General features: G+C 34.7%; 1 protein-coding gene across 3 annotated transcripts in view; it reads right to left on the bottom strand.

The window, feature by feature from the left end:
* Window positions 1-1,329: 1,329 nt before the first annotated feature.
* The window catches only part of gpcpd1 (glycerophosphocholine phosphodiesterase 1), a 42,308-nt gene continuing 27,383 nt past the window's right edge, over window positions 1,330-16,254 (bottom strand). For 2 of the 3 annotated variants that reach the window (XM_088625604.1, XM_088625607.1), the window contains 8 exons: window positions 14,964-15,041; window positions 13,569-13,608; window positions 10,274-10,329; window positions 9,428-9,493; window positions 8,727-8,863; window positions 7,972-8,107; window positions 6,804-6,964; window positions 1,330-1,835 (listed from right to left, as the gene is read on the bottom strand). In XM_088625604.1, coding sequence (XP_088481730.1) covers window positions 1,640-1,835; window positions 6,804-6,964; window positions 7,972-8,107; window positions 8,727-8,863; window positions 9,428-9,493; window positions 10,274-10,329; window positions 13,569-13,608; window positions 14,964-15,041 — 870 coding nt within the window. In that variant the 3' untranslated portion in view covers window positions 1,330-1,639. Of the gene's footprint in view, window positions 1,836-4,262; window positions 4,316-6,803; window positions 6,965-7,971; window positions 8,108-8,726; window positions 8,864-9,427; window positions 9,494-10,273; window positions 10,330-13,568; window positions 13,609-14,963; window positions 15,042-16,254 lie in introns of all 3 variants that reach the window. The other variant, XM_088625606.1, reaches the window with a different exon arrangement.

Genomic DNA, 16,254 nt, shown 5'->3' with positions numbered 1-16,254 from the left:
CTTTTTTTAATTTCATTTTTTTTGTGAGGTGTAAGTCAGTCATGGCATCCTGAATACAGAGGTAAACCCAAAAACCTTCAGGCAGTTTTTGAACAAGTCACATCATTGTGTTTTTCATGTACAGCTAGTCAAAGAGAAAAAAATGCTGTTAACAGTGGGATCTCCTAAAAGTATATAAACACATTATTTATAAACAAATTCAACAAAAGTTTCTAATTTTATGTTTTCTATGATACATGGAAAAAAACTACATTTACATAATGACACTAATACCGTTTTCACACTAGGAAGTAGGATTTTGTGTGAGCTTTTGGGCCATACATTGTCAATTATCAAATTCTATTTATTGAAGTCATTTCAAGTTAATTTGTGAATAAAAGAAAAAGCAATAGTTACTTCAAAAACGGAGTGCAAGGACAAAGTTATGAAACTACTAAAGCAAAACAAGGCAAAATGTGGCATATGACAGCGTCTTCCTTTTTGTATAAACATCCAGACTCTCTTGCTTAGGAAATGACAAACACCTTCTACAAAAAAGATCACACGCATCGTAATGCATAGCTGATGTGTATGTACATTTTTCAAATGGCTCTTGGCTATGGATTTGTTACATGCTTGAAAAACATTTGACTGGTTAGGAAATAGCTTTTGAGGCACAAAAGAGTCCACTGCATGAAGATGGTACTAGTTAGAAATATCAGCTATGTACAGTAGGAGATAACCTACATGAAAAAAGTAGATACAACAAAAACATACAAAGATACATACATACTAGATACATACAAAAAAAACTTGCACTTTTCAGGAAAAAACAATACTGACACAACTCAGTAAGTTACTTATATGTTTTGTTAGAAAGATAAGAACAGTTATGGTAATTTAAAGTATAGACACCCAGAAAAAACAGCACAGAAATACAAGATAATTTGTAACTGCAATAGAATGTATAATATTAAACTGACCAAGACAATCTTCAGTCTCTAAGATCATATAATTAATTGTGGTTATAAACAGCAAATGCAAACACACTGATTTTAAGGTTTTTTAAAAAGTTAAAACAAAATAATCTGGATAAATAATATGCAGTATAGTTTTGTACTCTTCTCCATAATATTTGTTAAAAAAAAAGTTTTGAGAATTTTTTCCTGATGTTGTGGATCAAGTGCTGGTCAGAAATTTAAGTGATTTAATATACTGAAAGACATGAACAGATATACAGTATCAAGCTATATATATTCACTTGAACTTTCCCTTCAAGTCTTGGTAAAAGAATACTTAAAAAACATGTATTGAACTATATATACACACAAAAGGTTAGGAGTAGTACTGTTTAAGATGCAAATAGCCTTTATTGGATTATTTACAACTGTGTTAGTATTAGAAAGCAGCAAAATGTAGTAAATTGGATCTTAAATTCTAAGTTATTACAGGTTTTGTACATTCCAGCAAATACTTACATCTTCTGATATATGGCCTATTTCCTAACATACAGCAGCCAGAAACAATAGGTTTATTATCAACTTGATTTTGGCAAACATATTTATTTCTCGCCAGCTAATGAAAATGTCAAACACTACACTTTTACATCATTCAGGAGCAAAAAAGGAAGAAGCTGACTGGAATTGAGCGAAGTGACATTTTAAGAAGAGCTGAGACCGGAATCTGACTCAGTGCTGCCAGCTTCACCTGTTCCAGGGCAGGGCACAGACGAACAGGGAATACTGTATGTGGAACAGGCACAGCTTTTCAATGTCTCTTCTGGGATCACCTCCTTTAGAGACACCTGCTCCTCTACTTTGAAGATATTCGGCTGTTCGAGCTGGTCATCGCCGATCCTGGGCACAAAAAAAGGAGCAAAACCAAATCAGCAAACACAAAGAAGGACAACATGGTAAAAATATCAAGTACACAACAGGAAGGATTGTTTCACACATACAGATACATTTAAGTTACAGCAATCTGTAAGCATGTTAAAACGCCATCAGCCCCCCAAAGCCACACAAACACAGCTTAGTTAGTAAAACTTGCTATGCTTCCTTGCAAAGCAAACCACACAATACTATAAGGTGAACTGAAAGAACACTTCCAGAACATTTACTTGCAACACATACTGTTTGCCATCTCATTTCCATGCCTACAAAGTTTTTTTTTTTATGCCATATGCATTGCAATGGAAATGGGTAGCCAGATTTACCCTAGTACGGCAATCCTTGCTCAAAGTTGTTTTGAACACAGATGATACAATAAAAATACAATGCAGTTTCTTACAACAGACACCTGATAATACGCAGTGACAGAAAAACAAATAATGGTTGTAAACACTGATATCAAATTACTTCTAGGGCAGCAATGATGGCGCAGTGGTTAGCATAGCACTAGGGTCCTGTGCTCCATTGCAGACTAGAGATGCTAACTGCATATGCATATGGTTTAGAGGTATATGTTCTCCCATTTTTTGTGTGGGTTTCCTCGAGATGCTCAATTTTGCTCTTATAATCCAAAGACAAAATTCTCGATTTTAATTTCTGGGAAAACTGGCCATAGTGCAAGTGCATACGTGTCCGTGTTTGCAATGGACTGGCGTCCCATCAAGGGTGTTAAAGCCTTGCTTGCTGAGAAGTCTCTCGCTCCCCTGTAATAAATGCAAAAGGCACTTCCACAAAGTATTAGTTGGGGGGGGGTATGTGCACACTTATGCAAGTGTTGTAGGTTTTTTAATTTCAATTATTTTTCCTAATAATTATCTAATTGTTTTTCTCTTGAATTGTTGGTTGCAAGGTCACATTAAAGATGGAAAAATGTCTGACATGATTTATATTGATTTCTATCTTTACATCACAAAAACCTGCAATTTTAATAAGGGTGTGTAGACTTTTTATATCTACTGTAAATACAAAAATAGTTTGGACTAGAAATAGCAGCCTAGATTGAATTACTTAATGGAGGTTTCGTTCAAATGCCAGGAATTACAACTATATTGTTTCTTAATAAACAAGAAATGGATAACAAGCCCAACTCTGCTCACAGACTCTGAAGAGGGTATTTTTGAAATGGCCTCATCAGTGCCATTTTCTCATGTGCTGCAATTCCTGACGGGTATACAGTTCAATACTGGGCAGCTATAATTTCACTGTCATTAAATGGGGTAACAATGTTATGCACGCATCATGTGCAATTACTCTCTCTCTGTTCACATTCAAAGCAACCAACTACAGAACTGTTCGTAAAGAGCAAAATATTATGGGCAGCACTTTTATGTTGCATGTTCACAATTTACAGGCAGATTACAAAGCCTTCAAATTCACACATTTTCTGTATTTAAATGTACAGTACTTTGGATGTTAGTATAGTACATTGTTTTATTTATGGACAGCACGATACATGATTTTCTTATTTTACATTATTCCTGGAGCCTTAAATTTACTTTTAACCTTTAACCACTTAACTGCACTAATTAGCTCCAGTATGAGTACTGTATGTGCTGTATATAAAAAAAGTTAAGAACTATACAGTACATATCTACTCTAAAGGATCAAACAACATGACTGAAATATGACCACTAGCACCTCTACACCCCTTGACCCTCTTGACTCAGTATTATCAAACACTTAGTACAGTACACTAGAAGAACTGGAGATAAAGTAAATATTCACGCAGTTAACATTCCCTGGATTTTGAAAGCAATATTCTGGCCATCAAAATCAAGGCCATGCATTTAGCAATGTACGGTAACATGCAGATACCTAGCCAAGCAATTGCCTGTTTTAAGACACAACATCCATTGTTTAACTTTATTGAGGTTAAACATAACATTAAAAATGTAATATTCCATGCAATCCATGAACGTAAAAGGTGTAAAAATAAACATTACCCATAAGAATCTGTTTTAAAAGGTATGATTAGTTGCATCCTTTCACAATTGCAAAAAAAATTACAAGCAAGGTACTGTATAAGGAATAAACAACTAATTCCATTAAACTTAATAGTCACAGAAATGATGATGAAGGCAGTTGACTAGTCACTGATTTTCGTTAAGTTCCACAGCTATACAAGCTAAGGTTACCTCAGGTGTTCTAAAATATTATCAAAAACATCAACACTACATTCATTAAAATAATCTTGTATGATTAGTCAACCACCACACATCATTTTTCAGGTAACTTTATCAATTTCTTGTGCATTTACTAAATACAGAGCCATTCAGGAATTATGAAATAGGGCAAAACATCCAGTGAAAGATTTGGGAACCAGACAAACATTACTCGTATCTGTAGAGCTTGTTTCAATGAATTTTGGAACCAAATCCTCACAAATTCTGAAAAGAAAAGGTAAAATAGTAACACATACTGTAAATACCTACTGTAAGTACTGACAGTTTTCAACCAAACTATTAAAGCATTATCTGGCCATTTCGGTTAGAAAACTGTGAAAAAATAGAAAGGTAAAATAATTGAGAAATAGTGTAGTCTATTGATCATCAAAGTCCCTTCACCACTATTGAATATAATTTTTTTTTTAATTATTGAAAAAAGCAATTTTTATGGTGTTCCTGATAAACAGTGGAGTTTGTATTATTAATTCTATACATAGAAAAGTGTTTTATTGAACTTTCAGCTCCTGTGGCTAAGCCATCTGGCAGAGTGTTTTTGCTTTACAGCTCCCCTTTTTCCAAATACAGTTCATCTTAGGAAGCAGATAACCTACATCTAAGTTCAAATGGGAATAATAGAACAAAAAGCTATAATTCTGATTGACAGAACCATATTACAATTCAATTAATTGTAATTTTACATTGTGATTGTAATTGTGGAATCTACCAAGATTAAACTCCTTGCACCATATTTGGTATTACCTGGTAATAAGCTTAAATATGAACTGGAATCATGAATGCCAGAGTAGAGATCAGATCAGCCCTGGTGTAAAAAAAATGTACCACCATAATTTGATCTGTAACCTGTATTGCCTATCTTGCAAATCCTTAATGATGGAGAGTTAACCATACTTCTCCACTCTTAACACTTAACCATATCAGAAAGTGAACTTTACATCCACCTTTCTAAACAATGGAAAGTCTTGGTATAACCTTATGGGAAAGTGAACCATGCTTCTCTCATCTAACCTACAGTATTAGAAATGCCTTCTTCTATGGTCTAAGGTTAACTCTGTGGTTTTACTGTAACTACATGTAGTTAAGACGACCTTTCTTCCGGTCTTTATATATTTATAGAGAAGTCTTAAAAGAAATCAAATCTAATTTTGCAATTCAAATTTATTTTCAATTCACAAGTTTAAGATATTCCCTTGTTTTTCATTTCTGCTTTGTTCATCTACAAACAAGGGAAATCTACATAAGAAAAATAAAAGAAAATAAAAGGATATTTTCCCTTTGTATAAGCGGATGACATTTTTATTATTCACCCCAAGGTAATGTCAAATTACAAATACTGTAAGAATAGGCTAGTATAATCAAGGAACTGATACACTTAATTCTGGTTAAAGATATTTCTATCATTATTTATATAGGAGTGGCCATTTATGCCATGTGAAAATGTGAGAAATGTGAGATAACGTGAGAAAACTTTTCTTTTCTTAAAGCACTGCCAACCCTTTAGTTAGGGAAATGTAAATTTGAAGGGATTTGTATGCTTATTGGATTATGATTTGATTTTATTTCATTTCTGACACTTCACTCTCTGTAACACTTTGCCTCACTTAAAATAGTGTACAATATTTGGAATCAGACCAGAGAGGTGTACCTAGACATACATTTGCTGGATTCAAAGGTATATACTGACAGGCTAAATGAAACAAATCAGTTTAGTCTTGAACACAGATAACTACAAGGAGACCTGACTCCATGTTCAAAATTGAAGTTCAGCCCATTGGACTTCTTCGAACTAAAACTGCAACTCAGAGGGCACAAGTGAAAACTATTGGGTAGTGCAGTTACAACTAAAAAGAAGATGCATTTATTTTTAGAAAGAGTAGGAGTCAGGAATAAAGATATCTAGCAATGCTATCCAAGTTTATATTCAGGCTTCAAGAAATTACTGGATGAGAATCAATTAGCTACTAAAAACCAAAAAGCTAGATGGGCCAAAAGACCCCATCTGATTTGTAAATGTAATCACATGCGCTCAACAATGATGTGTGCTCTTCTTTATAAAAATTTATTTTTAAATATCTGGGTAATACAAGCAGCAGTGTAATATTTGACTGAATTAAATGGACGCGAACTCAGACAACATTAGGCACATTAGGGAATGAAGTACAAGATATGTAATTTCTCAAGACTAAATTTAGATTCTGTACATTAATAATGGAAATTTACCTCTTATTAAGTATCTACATCATGCCAGAACAAATGACCCAGACTGAACTTAAGAACATCTGGTTTTAGCCAAGTAGTGTCTTTTAAGCTAGCGAGACTGAGGCATAAGTGTTCAATGGCCTTTGCTCACACACAGGAAATGAGCTTACTATACCTGTGCTGAATTTATATAATTTGTTCACAATAAATCTGTTCACTGGTAGTCAAGGAAATGTGTTAAAACAATAAAAACACAACACAGACATATATGTATTAAACCTGTCACACTTAGAATGTATATGTATGCGCATTTTTTGTTGAGCTATCAGATCTAAATATACTGTAATCTAAAACTGGTCATACATGTAAATGTTGAAAATCTGTTATCACTTTAAATGCTTATCTTCACAACGGTCCTGTGCTTACACACGTATACCACTTAACTAAAAATATTAATGTACAAATTGTGACAAAAATGTTGAAATGTACTCACTTGTCATAAATTATCCCATCAATTCCATGCTCTCTGAGTTTTCTCCTGTTTTCATGATTGTTGGTGTCATCTCCCCAACAGAAAACCACCAATCCTTTCGACTGTGCTTCCTTAATGTAATCCATGTTTTTCAGCAAATCCTCAATGTTTGCGCTTATCCCCTAAAAGAAGATGCATAAATAACACAGATCCAGTATTCAAAATTATTTTAAGAGTGCTTACTGGTAAAATATGAGCTTTTCACCTTTCACAGAATGTGATGGAACACTAATCCACTGCACGTTTTTTAAAGTCAATGAAACTGGGATTAATAGGGATTAATACTGAAGAAACAAATTGATTGTTTGCATATTTACTGTGATTTTCTGGGCAGACATCATTTTAATAAACGTGAACAATAGACATGACTGGAATAAACTACATCATTTCTTCCTGGTACTTTCACTTGTTAATATTAGCACTTGCTATTACGTTATGTCACATTGTTATTTCTATTTTACAAACTTCTTTTTTTCTTTGTCATGTTTTCTGTGCTACAACTGTGTAAGCCTTTTGGCAAGGGTGTCACTGTTCTCTTTGACTTATCTGCAGTAAATACAGGATTTGTTATGATACTGTTATTTGGAAATGATCTTTCTGACAGGCTGATAATCCAAGCGCAAGAGCTCTGCTGACGGAGAGCCCCAAAGTGGTGGACTGGTCTGACAGCAAATGCTTTCTTCAGGGCAACTGCGCTGTTGTGTGGGACACTGGTAGAGGATTTGAAGCCACTGGTCTGGTGCTGGTTGGGAGACTGATATTATCAGGAGAATCAGGCCTGGAACTGACTTGGAAGTCTTTAGGCAGAAAACTTTTGGAGATGCAGGACGAATTTCAGAGTGGATTTGAAGAATAGGAATTATTTAAATTCTCTCACTGCACAGTTACAATTCTGAAGTATATTTTTATCTGCCAAAATAATCTATTCAAATTATTTATAATCTAAAACAAGAAAATTCAGATTCTTATCAAAGAAACAATTTCTGATATTAAAAAAACAGTGTGCTGAAGTGTTGTTTATCCTCTCCATTACTTATTTGTAACTGCATCCATAATATTTAATATTTTTTTAAATACATGTCTTGTTAATATTATGCAAAGAAACAGAGTTTGCCATATTACTCATTACCAAAAGATCTTCACTCTGTGCAAAACTGATTGCAATTGAGGTTGTCCGACACCTAAAATCCATTAGATCTGGGTAGATTTCAGAGACGCCTTGAGTCAGGAAGAGTATAGGGTATTTATTTTGCTTTTGCCGTACCCTGCAATCAAACAATATCATCATGTTAATATTTAGATAGGAAATTTACATTTTTGCACATTTCATTAAAACAAGGTCAAAAAACCCATTTCAAATGTTAAATAGGTTTGCTGGGAAAATTAACACTAGCCTGTGTTTGAAATGATAATATATCCTGCTAAAGAAGCCATGAATGATCCTCTAAAGTAATGTACTTGGCATTTTTTTCTAAACTTGGTAGTTGACAGAGGACTTCTTAATATAACATTTTTTAATTCTGAATATTACATCATTTCTGAATACCTTACATGCATGATGCATCACTTCAGACTATTAACAGTGATGGAACAAGTATAGGTTTATTCCATGCTGGAAAGAAGAGACACAAAGTTTCGGCTGTGAAGCCTCTTTTACTTGTTCCTTTGCAGCTAACGCATGCTAACACAGCTACCTACTTGAACTTATTAACAGTAATGGCAATTTCGATAAAGGATTTTCCACTAATACCAATTCATTTGGAATTTTCCATTGTTCATTTCCACCACAATAACATTTCTAAATCTACTAAAGGAAAAATTTGAAAATGTAAAAGATGCACAATATACAGAAAGAGACAATTACAACATACTGTATACACTTACATTGTGCAAATATCAGGATCAAAAGATGAAAAAACTACTCTTCTTTTCCCAGCATTCTGGAGGACACACTTCAGGATAATATCAAGAAAGATGTTCATATCAAAGTACGTTGAGAGATTTCCTTCCCAGGAACCATCCTTTGAAAAATAAATGGTAAAATACACAGTTAAGATAAACTAATCTTTATGGCAGTATTAGAAAAACTTTATTACAGTTATATAATATTTTCTGCGGCTTTGTTAAAAGTGAGTCATCTTACTAATAAAGAAACTTCATTGCATTTTTTCAAATTAATCTCACTTCCTCTTTCTTTACAACATTTACTTACTTTTAATTTTGACAAAAAACATTGCTTAGGTATTGTTCATAATGTGTAAATTAAGATAATAAATAATTAACTGAGATCTGTGGGTTACCAACTGTAAGTTCTAAAATAGAAGAGCACTTATACAGTTGCTCTCAGCAGTCATTTTTAAGTAAATATACCAAAGCCACCATAGCAAAACAAAATTGGTATTAAAGACATACGGCAACATGTTTGGCTGTTTAATCACTTAAATCTCCAACGGTACTACTTCATTCTTTCTAAAACAACAGAGAGCTGGCAGAGTGGATACTTGAATACTTGGGGTAAGGTTAAATTTAATGATGCTACCACATCCAACCAATTAAATCAACAAAACTCAGAGGACAATACTTACTTTTAGCTGTGTGAGCCACTTCAGTTCAATGTTGAACCCTACATGGTCTGGCACAGCTTGAAAGATCTGCAAAAAACAATAATAAATAAAGTTAACAATAACACAGTCAAGCTTCAAAATGATTAGTTAGAAAGCAGACATCCCCATGTTGTTTAAACATTAAACTTAGCTAAAATACATACATTTTCCCACAAGTAGAATTCACATAACTAATCATTTTTGGAAATTTGAAGATGCATTACCTTTCTTTAACACTGAAAACCCACCCACCTGGGAATTCATCAGAACGTTAAATCATCATACTACTTTTGATATTTTATAGTTTGTTTCATATTTTATGAAAATGCATTCCCTTGTCTTTATACGAGGACAATACTTCTCTTGTGGCTGTCTGCTTATTTTTTCATGTGTGGTGATAAATGTCCTGGCTGCCAGTGTGTAAATATAAAATATGCACAGGCTTCAGCACAGACATTGAAACAAGATCAGAGAAAATGTCCTGGTTGAATTTGAAACAAGTAATAAAAAATGTATTTAAACTACTCTTCAGCTTACCTATTAAATATATACTGTACATACATGACATAGGCATTAACTACTTTTTAGCTGTACTATAAGAAAGTGGCTTTTTCCATCAATCTAATTGTATTTCCATATATTTGAAGTTACATGATTAAAAAAACACTTCTGATGTTTTCTTAATGTTCATTAAAATTGTGACTCAGAAAGCTATGCAGTAAACACTCCATGACCTGACTTGTGGCCTTTATTTATTCTAGCGAGTTTCTATTGCCAATGGTGTGTACAATGAGAAATGCCTATTGCAAACAGACTGCTGTTGCCTACTTGCTGAAGTGAAGGAAAAGGCTGGTGCTCAGCAATGTACTCCTCCTCTTCAGAATCTGCAAAACAAGACAAGAGTGCCTCCTTACTGTTTATAGCACCTCAGCTGGACCTCAGAACTGCACCAGACAGAGACACACAGGTTCATGATAGACGTAGTTGAAGTACTGTGGTGAATTACTGCCTGCTGATGATTGACCCAAAACCAAAGTGCTTTAACAGGGACCTTAACAGTTTTCAACCCAGGCACCAGAGGTCATGAGAGAAAATTACAAAAAACACCACATGCACCAAAGCAGTAAGCCTCCTTGGCCGATCTATATTTTGTTTTTACATAGCTTCAATATTTTATTATATTCCCTATAACAAAAAGCTGCCTTGTGTGGGTTTTACCATCTTAAGAGACTAGCTAATAAGACCATTATAAAGTCAAAGCTATTCAAGATTTGAAAATCTAATAAGAAGAGTTCTTATTCTAAGCACTTCAAAGCAGCCTTTGAAAGGACTGGACATCCCTCATAACCATCCCCAGTGCATTTCCATATACTGGTCCAGCCCATTCTAATCCAATTAGGTAATTTTTAAAAAGCTACCAGGTAGAGGATTTACTTTTTATGAAGGATAAAACAGCAACCGCGCATCTTGGTACTGTGTCATTAGTAAAACCTAAAGCTAGAACAGTTTAGGTTGTATTATCTAAACCATTTTCTAAAGCCACTTCACTGTAAATGAATACGCATGTCCTGAAGAAAAAACCTAAAAAGTAGGCATTTATATGAACATCTGAAGATGGTATGACTGAACTAAAGTAAAATCAGGTCTTGTTGGGTGTGGCATAAATTTCCATTGAATCTAGCAAGTGACTATGAATTTATAAGGCTGCGTACTCAGGACAAAAATGTCTCTCCTACTTGAAAATAAAAAAACATAATAATAATGAAAATAGCTCATTTACAAAAGAACAAAGAAATCAGGACAGGTCAGTTATGTATTTACAAAGACTTAGGTTCTAGTGACCTTGTTTTTGTAAGTCAAATACCACTCTAGCCAAATGCATATATAGTATTTTATACTTTGATGGCTGTGGGTTTTGACCCTTTTTTATGAACTGAATAGTTCACATGAATATAATGAGCTAAGCAGTGTTAGAATGGTCATATTAATATTAATAGCAATTATGTAATATGATAATATTCTGCAAAAATAGACTCTGGTTTAAATAGTTCACATTATTTAAGAAAGCTCTATGCAGCTCTAAAAAGTAATCATTTATGTAGAGAATGCCTTGCAAAAGTACTTAGACTCTGGCACAATCTTCACTGTTTTATACACAAGTTAGTCCACACATTCAAAGCAGAAAAACAAAGAGAAAGAAGTAGATAGATAATGTGAAAGAAAAACGGAGATGTCAAAATTGCATAAGTTCTCATGCCATAAGACTGATACTCCATGAGAGATGGGGACATAGAACAAAATAGTAGCAAATCTTAGAGGAAAACCTGTTTTAAATAAAAGAGTCATTTTTCAACAGGCCAAATCTATACCGCAGTGGCTTAAGACTAAGAAAGAAAAAATCCTTAAGTGGTCCAGTCAAAGCCCTGACTTGAATCTTATTGAGAATCTGTGGAAAGACTGAAAACTGCTGTCAAGAAACAATCCCCAAGAAACACAAGAGAACTTGAGCAAATCTGCAAGAAGGGGCAAATACTGCAGCAAGCCAGCATGCAAAGGTGGTAGGGATTTATCCAAAATCCCCTGGGGTGGTGCAGTGGTTCTGTGGCTAAGGATCCGCGTCTGTGGCTGGAAGATTGCCGGTTCATATCCTGCAGCCAGCAGAGGAATCCTACTCCGTTGGGCCCCTGAGCAAAGCTTGGGGTGGTGTATAAATGTCTGACCCTGCGCTCTGACCCCAAGTTTATTTCCCTGTCTGTGTGTCTCATGGAGAGCAAGTTGGGGTATGCGTAAAGACAAATTCCTAATACAAAAAATTGTATATGGCCAATAAAGTGATCTGATCTTATCTCATCCTGTAATGGCTGCCAAAGTTAATAGGTATACTCATGTGATTAACACATTTCAGTTAGTTAGCTTTAGCTTTTCCCAGCATTTACTGTAACTTATCTTACCCTTAGAATTATTCAGTTTGAGCATTCAAACTTTTGAAAAAATATTAAGTTAAAAAATGTATATGTATCATTGTGCAATTAAAAAAGATGTGACAACATAGTGTTTGAATACTTTCGCAAGACACTGTATGTATTGACCAAAATTTAAGATTTTATGCAAATTAATCTTTATTAATTTATGAACAGGACCTGCCCAGGTTATGTAGTTAGAGTGTTACTATTTTAATCAAAGTATTTAGCTCAGACTATATACATCTATGGGTTAGAAGTATTTATAATTACTGTCATTAATGTCAAGCAATACAGGAGATTATCCAAAGAAGTCCAAAAACATATACAAAAACTTTTCAAATAAGAGAAGTGGAATCTCTTTGATACTTTCCCTTTCACAATAACTAAAAAGAAAATATAAATCATAATAATGAATAATAAACTGTTTTTTATTGTAAAAAAATGAAAAAAACAAGCAAAAAAAGAACACAGCAGTCCCTTGAATGTTGTGCTCCTTATGAACATCTGTTTTAGTTTTTAATATGCAGTACCATTAGAAAACTGTGCTGCAGAACAAGCGAACAATTAAAACAATGATTTAATTTAAATATTATTGAGTAATGCTCACCTATCCCTATGTTAATAGGAACTTAAATATCTGGGCAAAAACATTTTTTTAATTGTATGTGTTACTCAGAATAAATAATGATACACACTTTAGAGTGACAAAAGAGTTACAGAAAAGGGTTTCATTATTGTACACTATTGTAGAGGCCGGATTACATGATCAACAATAGTTTCGAATTAGAGAAACCCTCATACGAGCAAATAGAGTGCAACATCCTTACACCTGCTGTTGGAGAATGACTTTTTAAGGAAGATTAATCAAGTGACATTTCAAAATTTTGAATGAATAGTATTTAATGTTAGTACTCAAAAAAGATCTGGAAAACCACAATTCTTCCTCAAAAAAGATTTGTCCATCTCGCCCTGCATTTATACTTTTAAAAAGGTAGCCCCTGTTGAAACAGTAAGACCTACTCTTATACCAAAATATTAGAATAATTATGTTCTTAGGTGAGGCCTTTTTAATAACATGCAAAGTCTAATCGTATTTAGTCTAAATGTTAAAAAAAGACTAAACTTATTTATTCTAGCTGGAACACCATACTGACAAGTACCTTTATGGTCATTCACCTTCATTGCAGTCACATGAGCCAACTGTAAAATAAAAATGGCAAGTAGTTGTGCATTCATACATCTAATCAAACTATATTATGCTAACAAAAATATAGAATGACTAAGCTTAAAATATATATTGACATTTCATAATAAACACCTTAAGTACTTCTAAGCAATAACCATCTCCTCTTAAAAATCAGATTTTGACGTTAATGGTACCCTCAAATGCAGTGATTTCTCCACACAGGCAAGAATATAAAGAGCAGGTATTGTATTTCACACACTTGTACAATATACAAAGCATACACCAGTCTTTATAATTATAACCAATTGGAGAGACTACTTATAATTTACATGTTTTCACAGGAAAGATTTAGAGTATGTGGTAAGTCATACTCTATCATTCACTATATCAGTGAAACAATTCATCTCATATTTGCTTCCAATTGAAGGAGGAGATGGTTATCTGATGAGTGATAAAATAGCCAGTAAGAACTGATTGAACTCAGTCCCAACTCTTGTTATTTTAGAAATTGCCACTGCTGATTGGGATTTTATATCATACAAGATAACGGCTATTGTTAAAAAGCTAGCAACAATTATATTTAAAAAAGTATAATGTTACTACATCTATAGTCGTCTATTGACATGCAGCCAATAACTGGAACTAAAAGACTGAAATGGCCCTCAGATTCTCTAATATGAGCCTTTTAATATACTGTACATAGCAATAATGTTATGATACATTCTTAAGCTCACAATTCAATCAGGAATTTTCATAGGTCCCTTCACTTAATTAAACATTTTAAATCCCACTTCATGAATTTCTACCTAAACAAGAGCTCAGTGTTACCGTACATCTGGCAACTCAAGCTGTTGGATTTTGAAAATATTAGCAGACTGCAACAGGCACTTACAGAAACTATTTTCTATTAATAGTAAGACTGACAAAGGTTGCAAAGAAAACTAGCTGACAGCTGTTATGTGTCATTTTCTACAAAAACTACACCTGAAAGCAATTATTTGTATTAATGAGGATTTTTAGAAGTAAAACAAAGACTTGAGTTCTCAAATAACTCTCCATGTGCTAAGAAAAAACTAAAAACAGGGGAAATCATGAACTCATGAAATCATGAAATCCTAAAATCACTTGTGATGTAAAAGAATTCCATGTACGTCTTAATCAGGATTGCTGACCTTTAACAGACCTTCCAATAACAAAACCTCAGCCTCAGTAACATTTCACTCACAAAATTGATAAGAATCAACAGAAACCAACCCAAGACAAAAATAACCACACACACACACTCTTATATTATAAAGCTAAGTAAGATATAGTTATCACAAATAAATGTGAAAATATGTACTTAATCAGACGTTATAAAGGTGCTTACCTTTAATAACTGAAGCTGATCAAAGGTCAAATCCTTCACAGGAACTTCAAATAATTCTAATGATTGTTTGTCATTTTTCTGAAAAAAAAAAATACAATGGAAAAAAGGGTTAAAAATGAAAATTAGCATTGCTCCAGAAAGTAGTTCAGGTGGGTAGCTGCGTCAGCATGCGTAGGCTGCAAAGGAACAAGTAATAGGTTTATTCCATGCTGAAAAAAAGAAGAAAGAGAACACAACGTTTCGGCCGTGGAGCCTTCTTCAGGTGTGAGAGAGACAGGGCAGTAGGCAAAGGTAAAGTAGCGGGAGAACAAAGGTTGGGAGAGAGGAGGAGTGAGAGGCGGGAGCAGGGGACAGAAAGAGAGGCCAATCAAGAGGTGTGAAGTCAGAATGGGTGCAGAGAGGTGTGAAATGAAACTTCCAATGAATGGAGAAAATTTAAAAGAACAGTAATCTGTCGTTAAGGGAAGGGAGAATGTGTGATCCTAACTGCAGAATAATTTTAGTTTCGGTGGTCTTTCTGATGTATGAGTTCGGAAAACCGTCTTTGAGAACACAGACGGAGAGATTAGTGTGGTCGTGGCCGTCAGAGGTGAAATGAGAAACAATGGGCTTGGAGAGATCTTTAATCTTCACAGCCCTGACGTGTTCTCTGAAGCGGTCTCCGAGTCTCCTTCCTGTTTCTCCAATGTAGATGGCTGGGCATTTACTGCAAGAGATACAGTAAATAAGGTTGCTGGAGATACAAGATGCTGTCTGGGTGATCCGGAATTGTCCTGAGGGGCCTTGAATGAGTGTGGTGGTGGCTGTGTACTTGCAGGTGATACAGCGAGCTCTGTTGCAAGGGAAAGTGCCTGGTGTGGATGGTTGTTGAGGGCGGTCAAGGGAGCTGTGAACAAGGAGGTTACGCAGATTAGGTGGTCGGCGATATGAGATGATAGGGCGATCAGAAAAGAGGGCCCCAATGGAGGGATCATCCTGTAGGATGGAAAAATTCTGGTTAATGGTCCTGGGGATAGGAAGTGTGTTAGGGTGGTAAGGAAGCACCAAGGGAATGCGGTTGTTACAGCGGGAGTTCCTGATCGGGTTGATGGTCCGGGGGGTGTTTTTGGCTCGGGCAAGGGCCCTGTCAATCACACTGCTGGGATATCCTCTGTTGATAAAAAATGAGTACATTTCGAGGGCTTGGTTCTCGAAGTCGATGTCGTCGCTGCATAGTCTTCGTAACCTAAGGAACTGTGAAAAAGGAAGAGAGTTTTTAGTGTGGTTGGGGTGAAATGAGCTGTACAGGAGG

Source organism: Lepisosteus platostomus, chromosome 3 (genome assembly GCF_059453375.1).
Source record: "Lepisosteus platostomus isolate fLepPlt1 chromosome 3, fLepPlt1.hap1, whole genome shotgun sequence".
NCBI lineage: Eukaryota > Metazoa > Chordata > Actinopteri > Semionotiformes > Lepisosteidae > Lepisosteus > Lepisosteus platostomus.
Note: the sequence above shows the minus strand (reverse complement) of the source record. Positions and strands in the feature narration are given on the sequence as shown.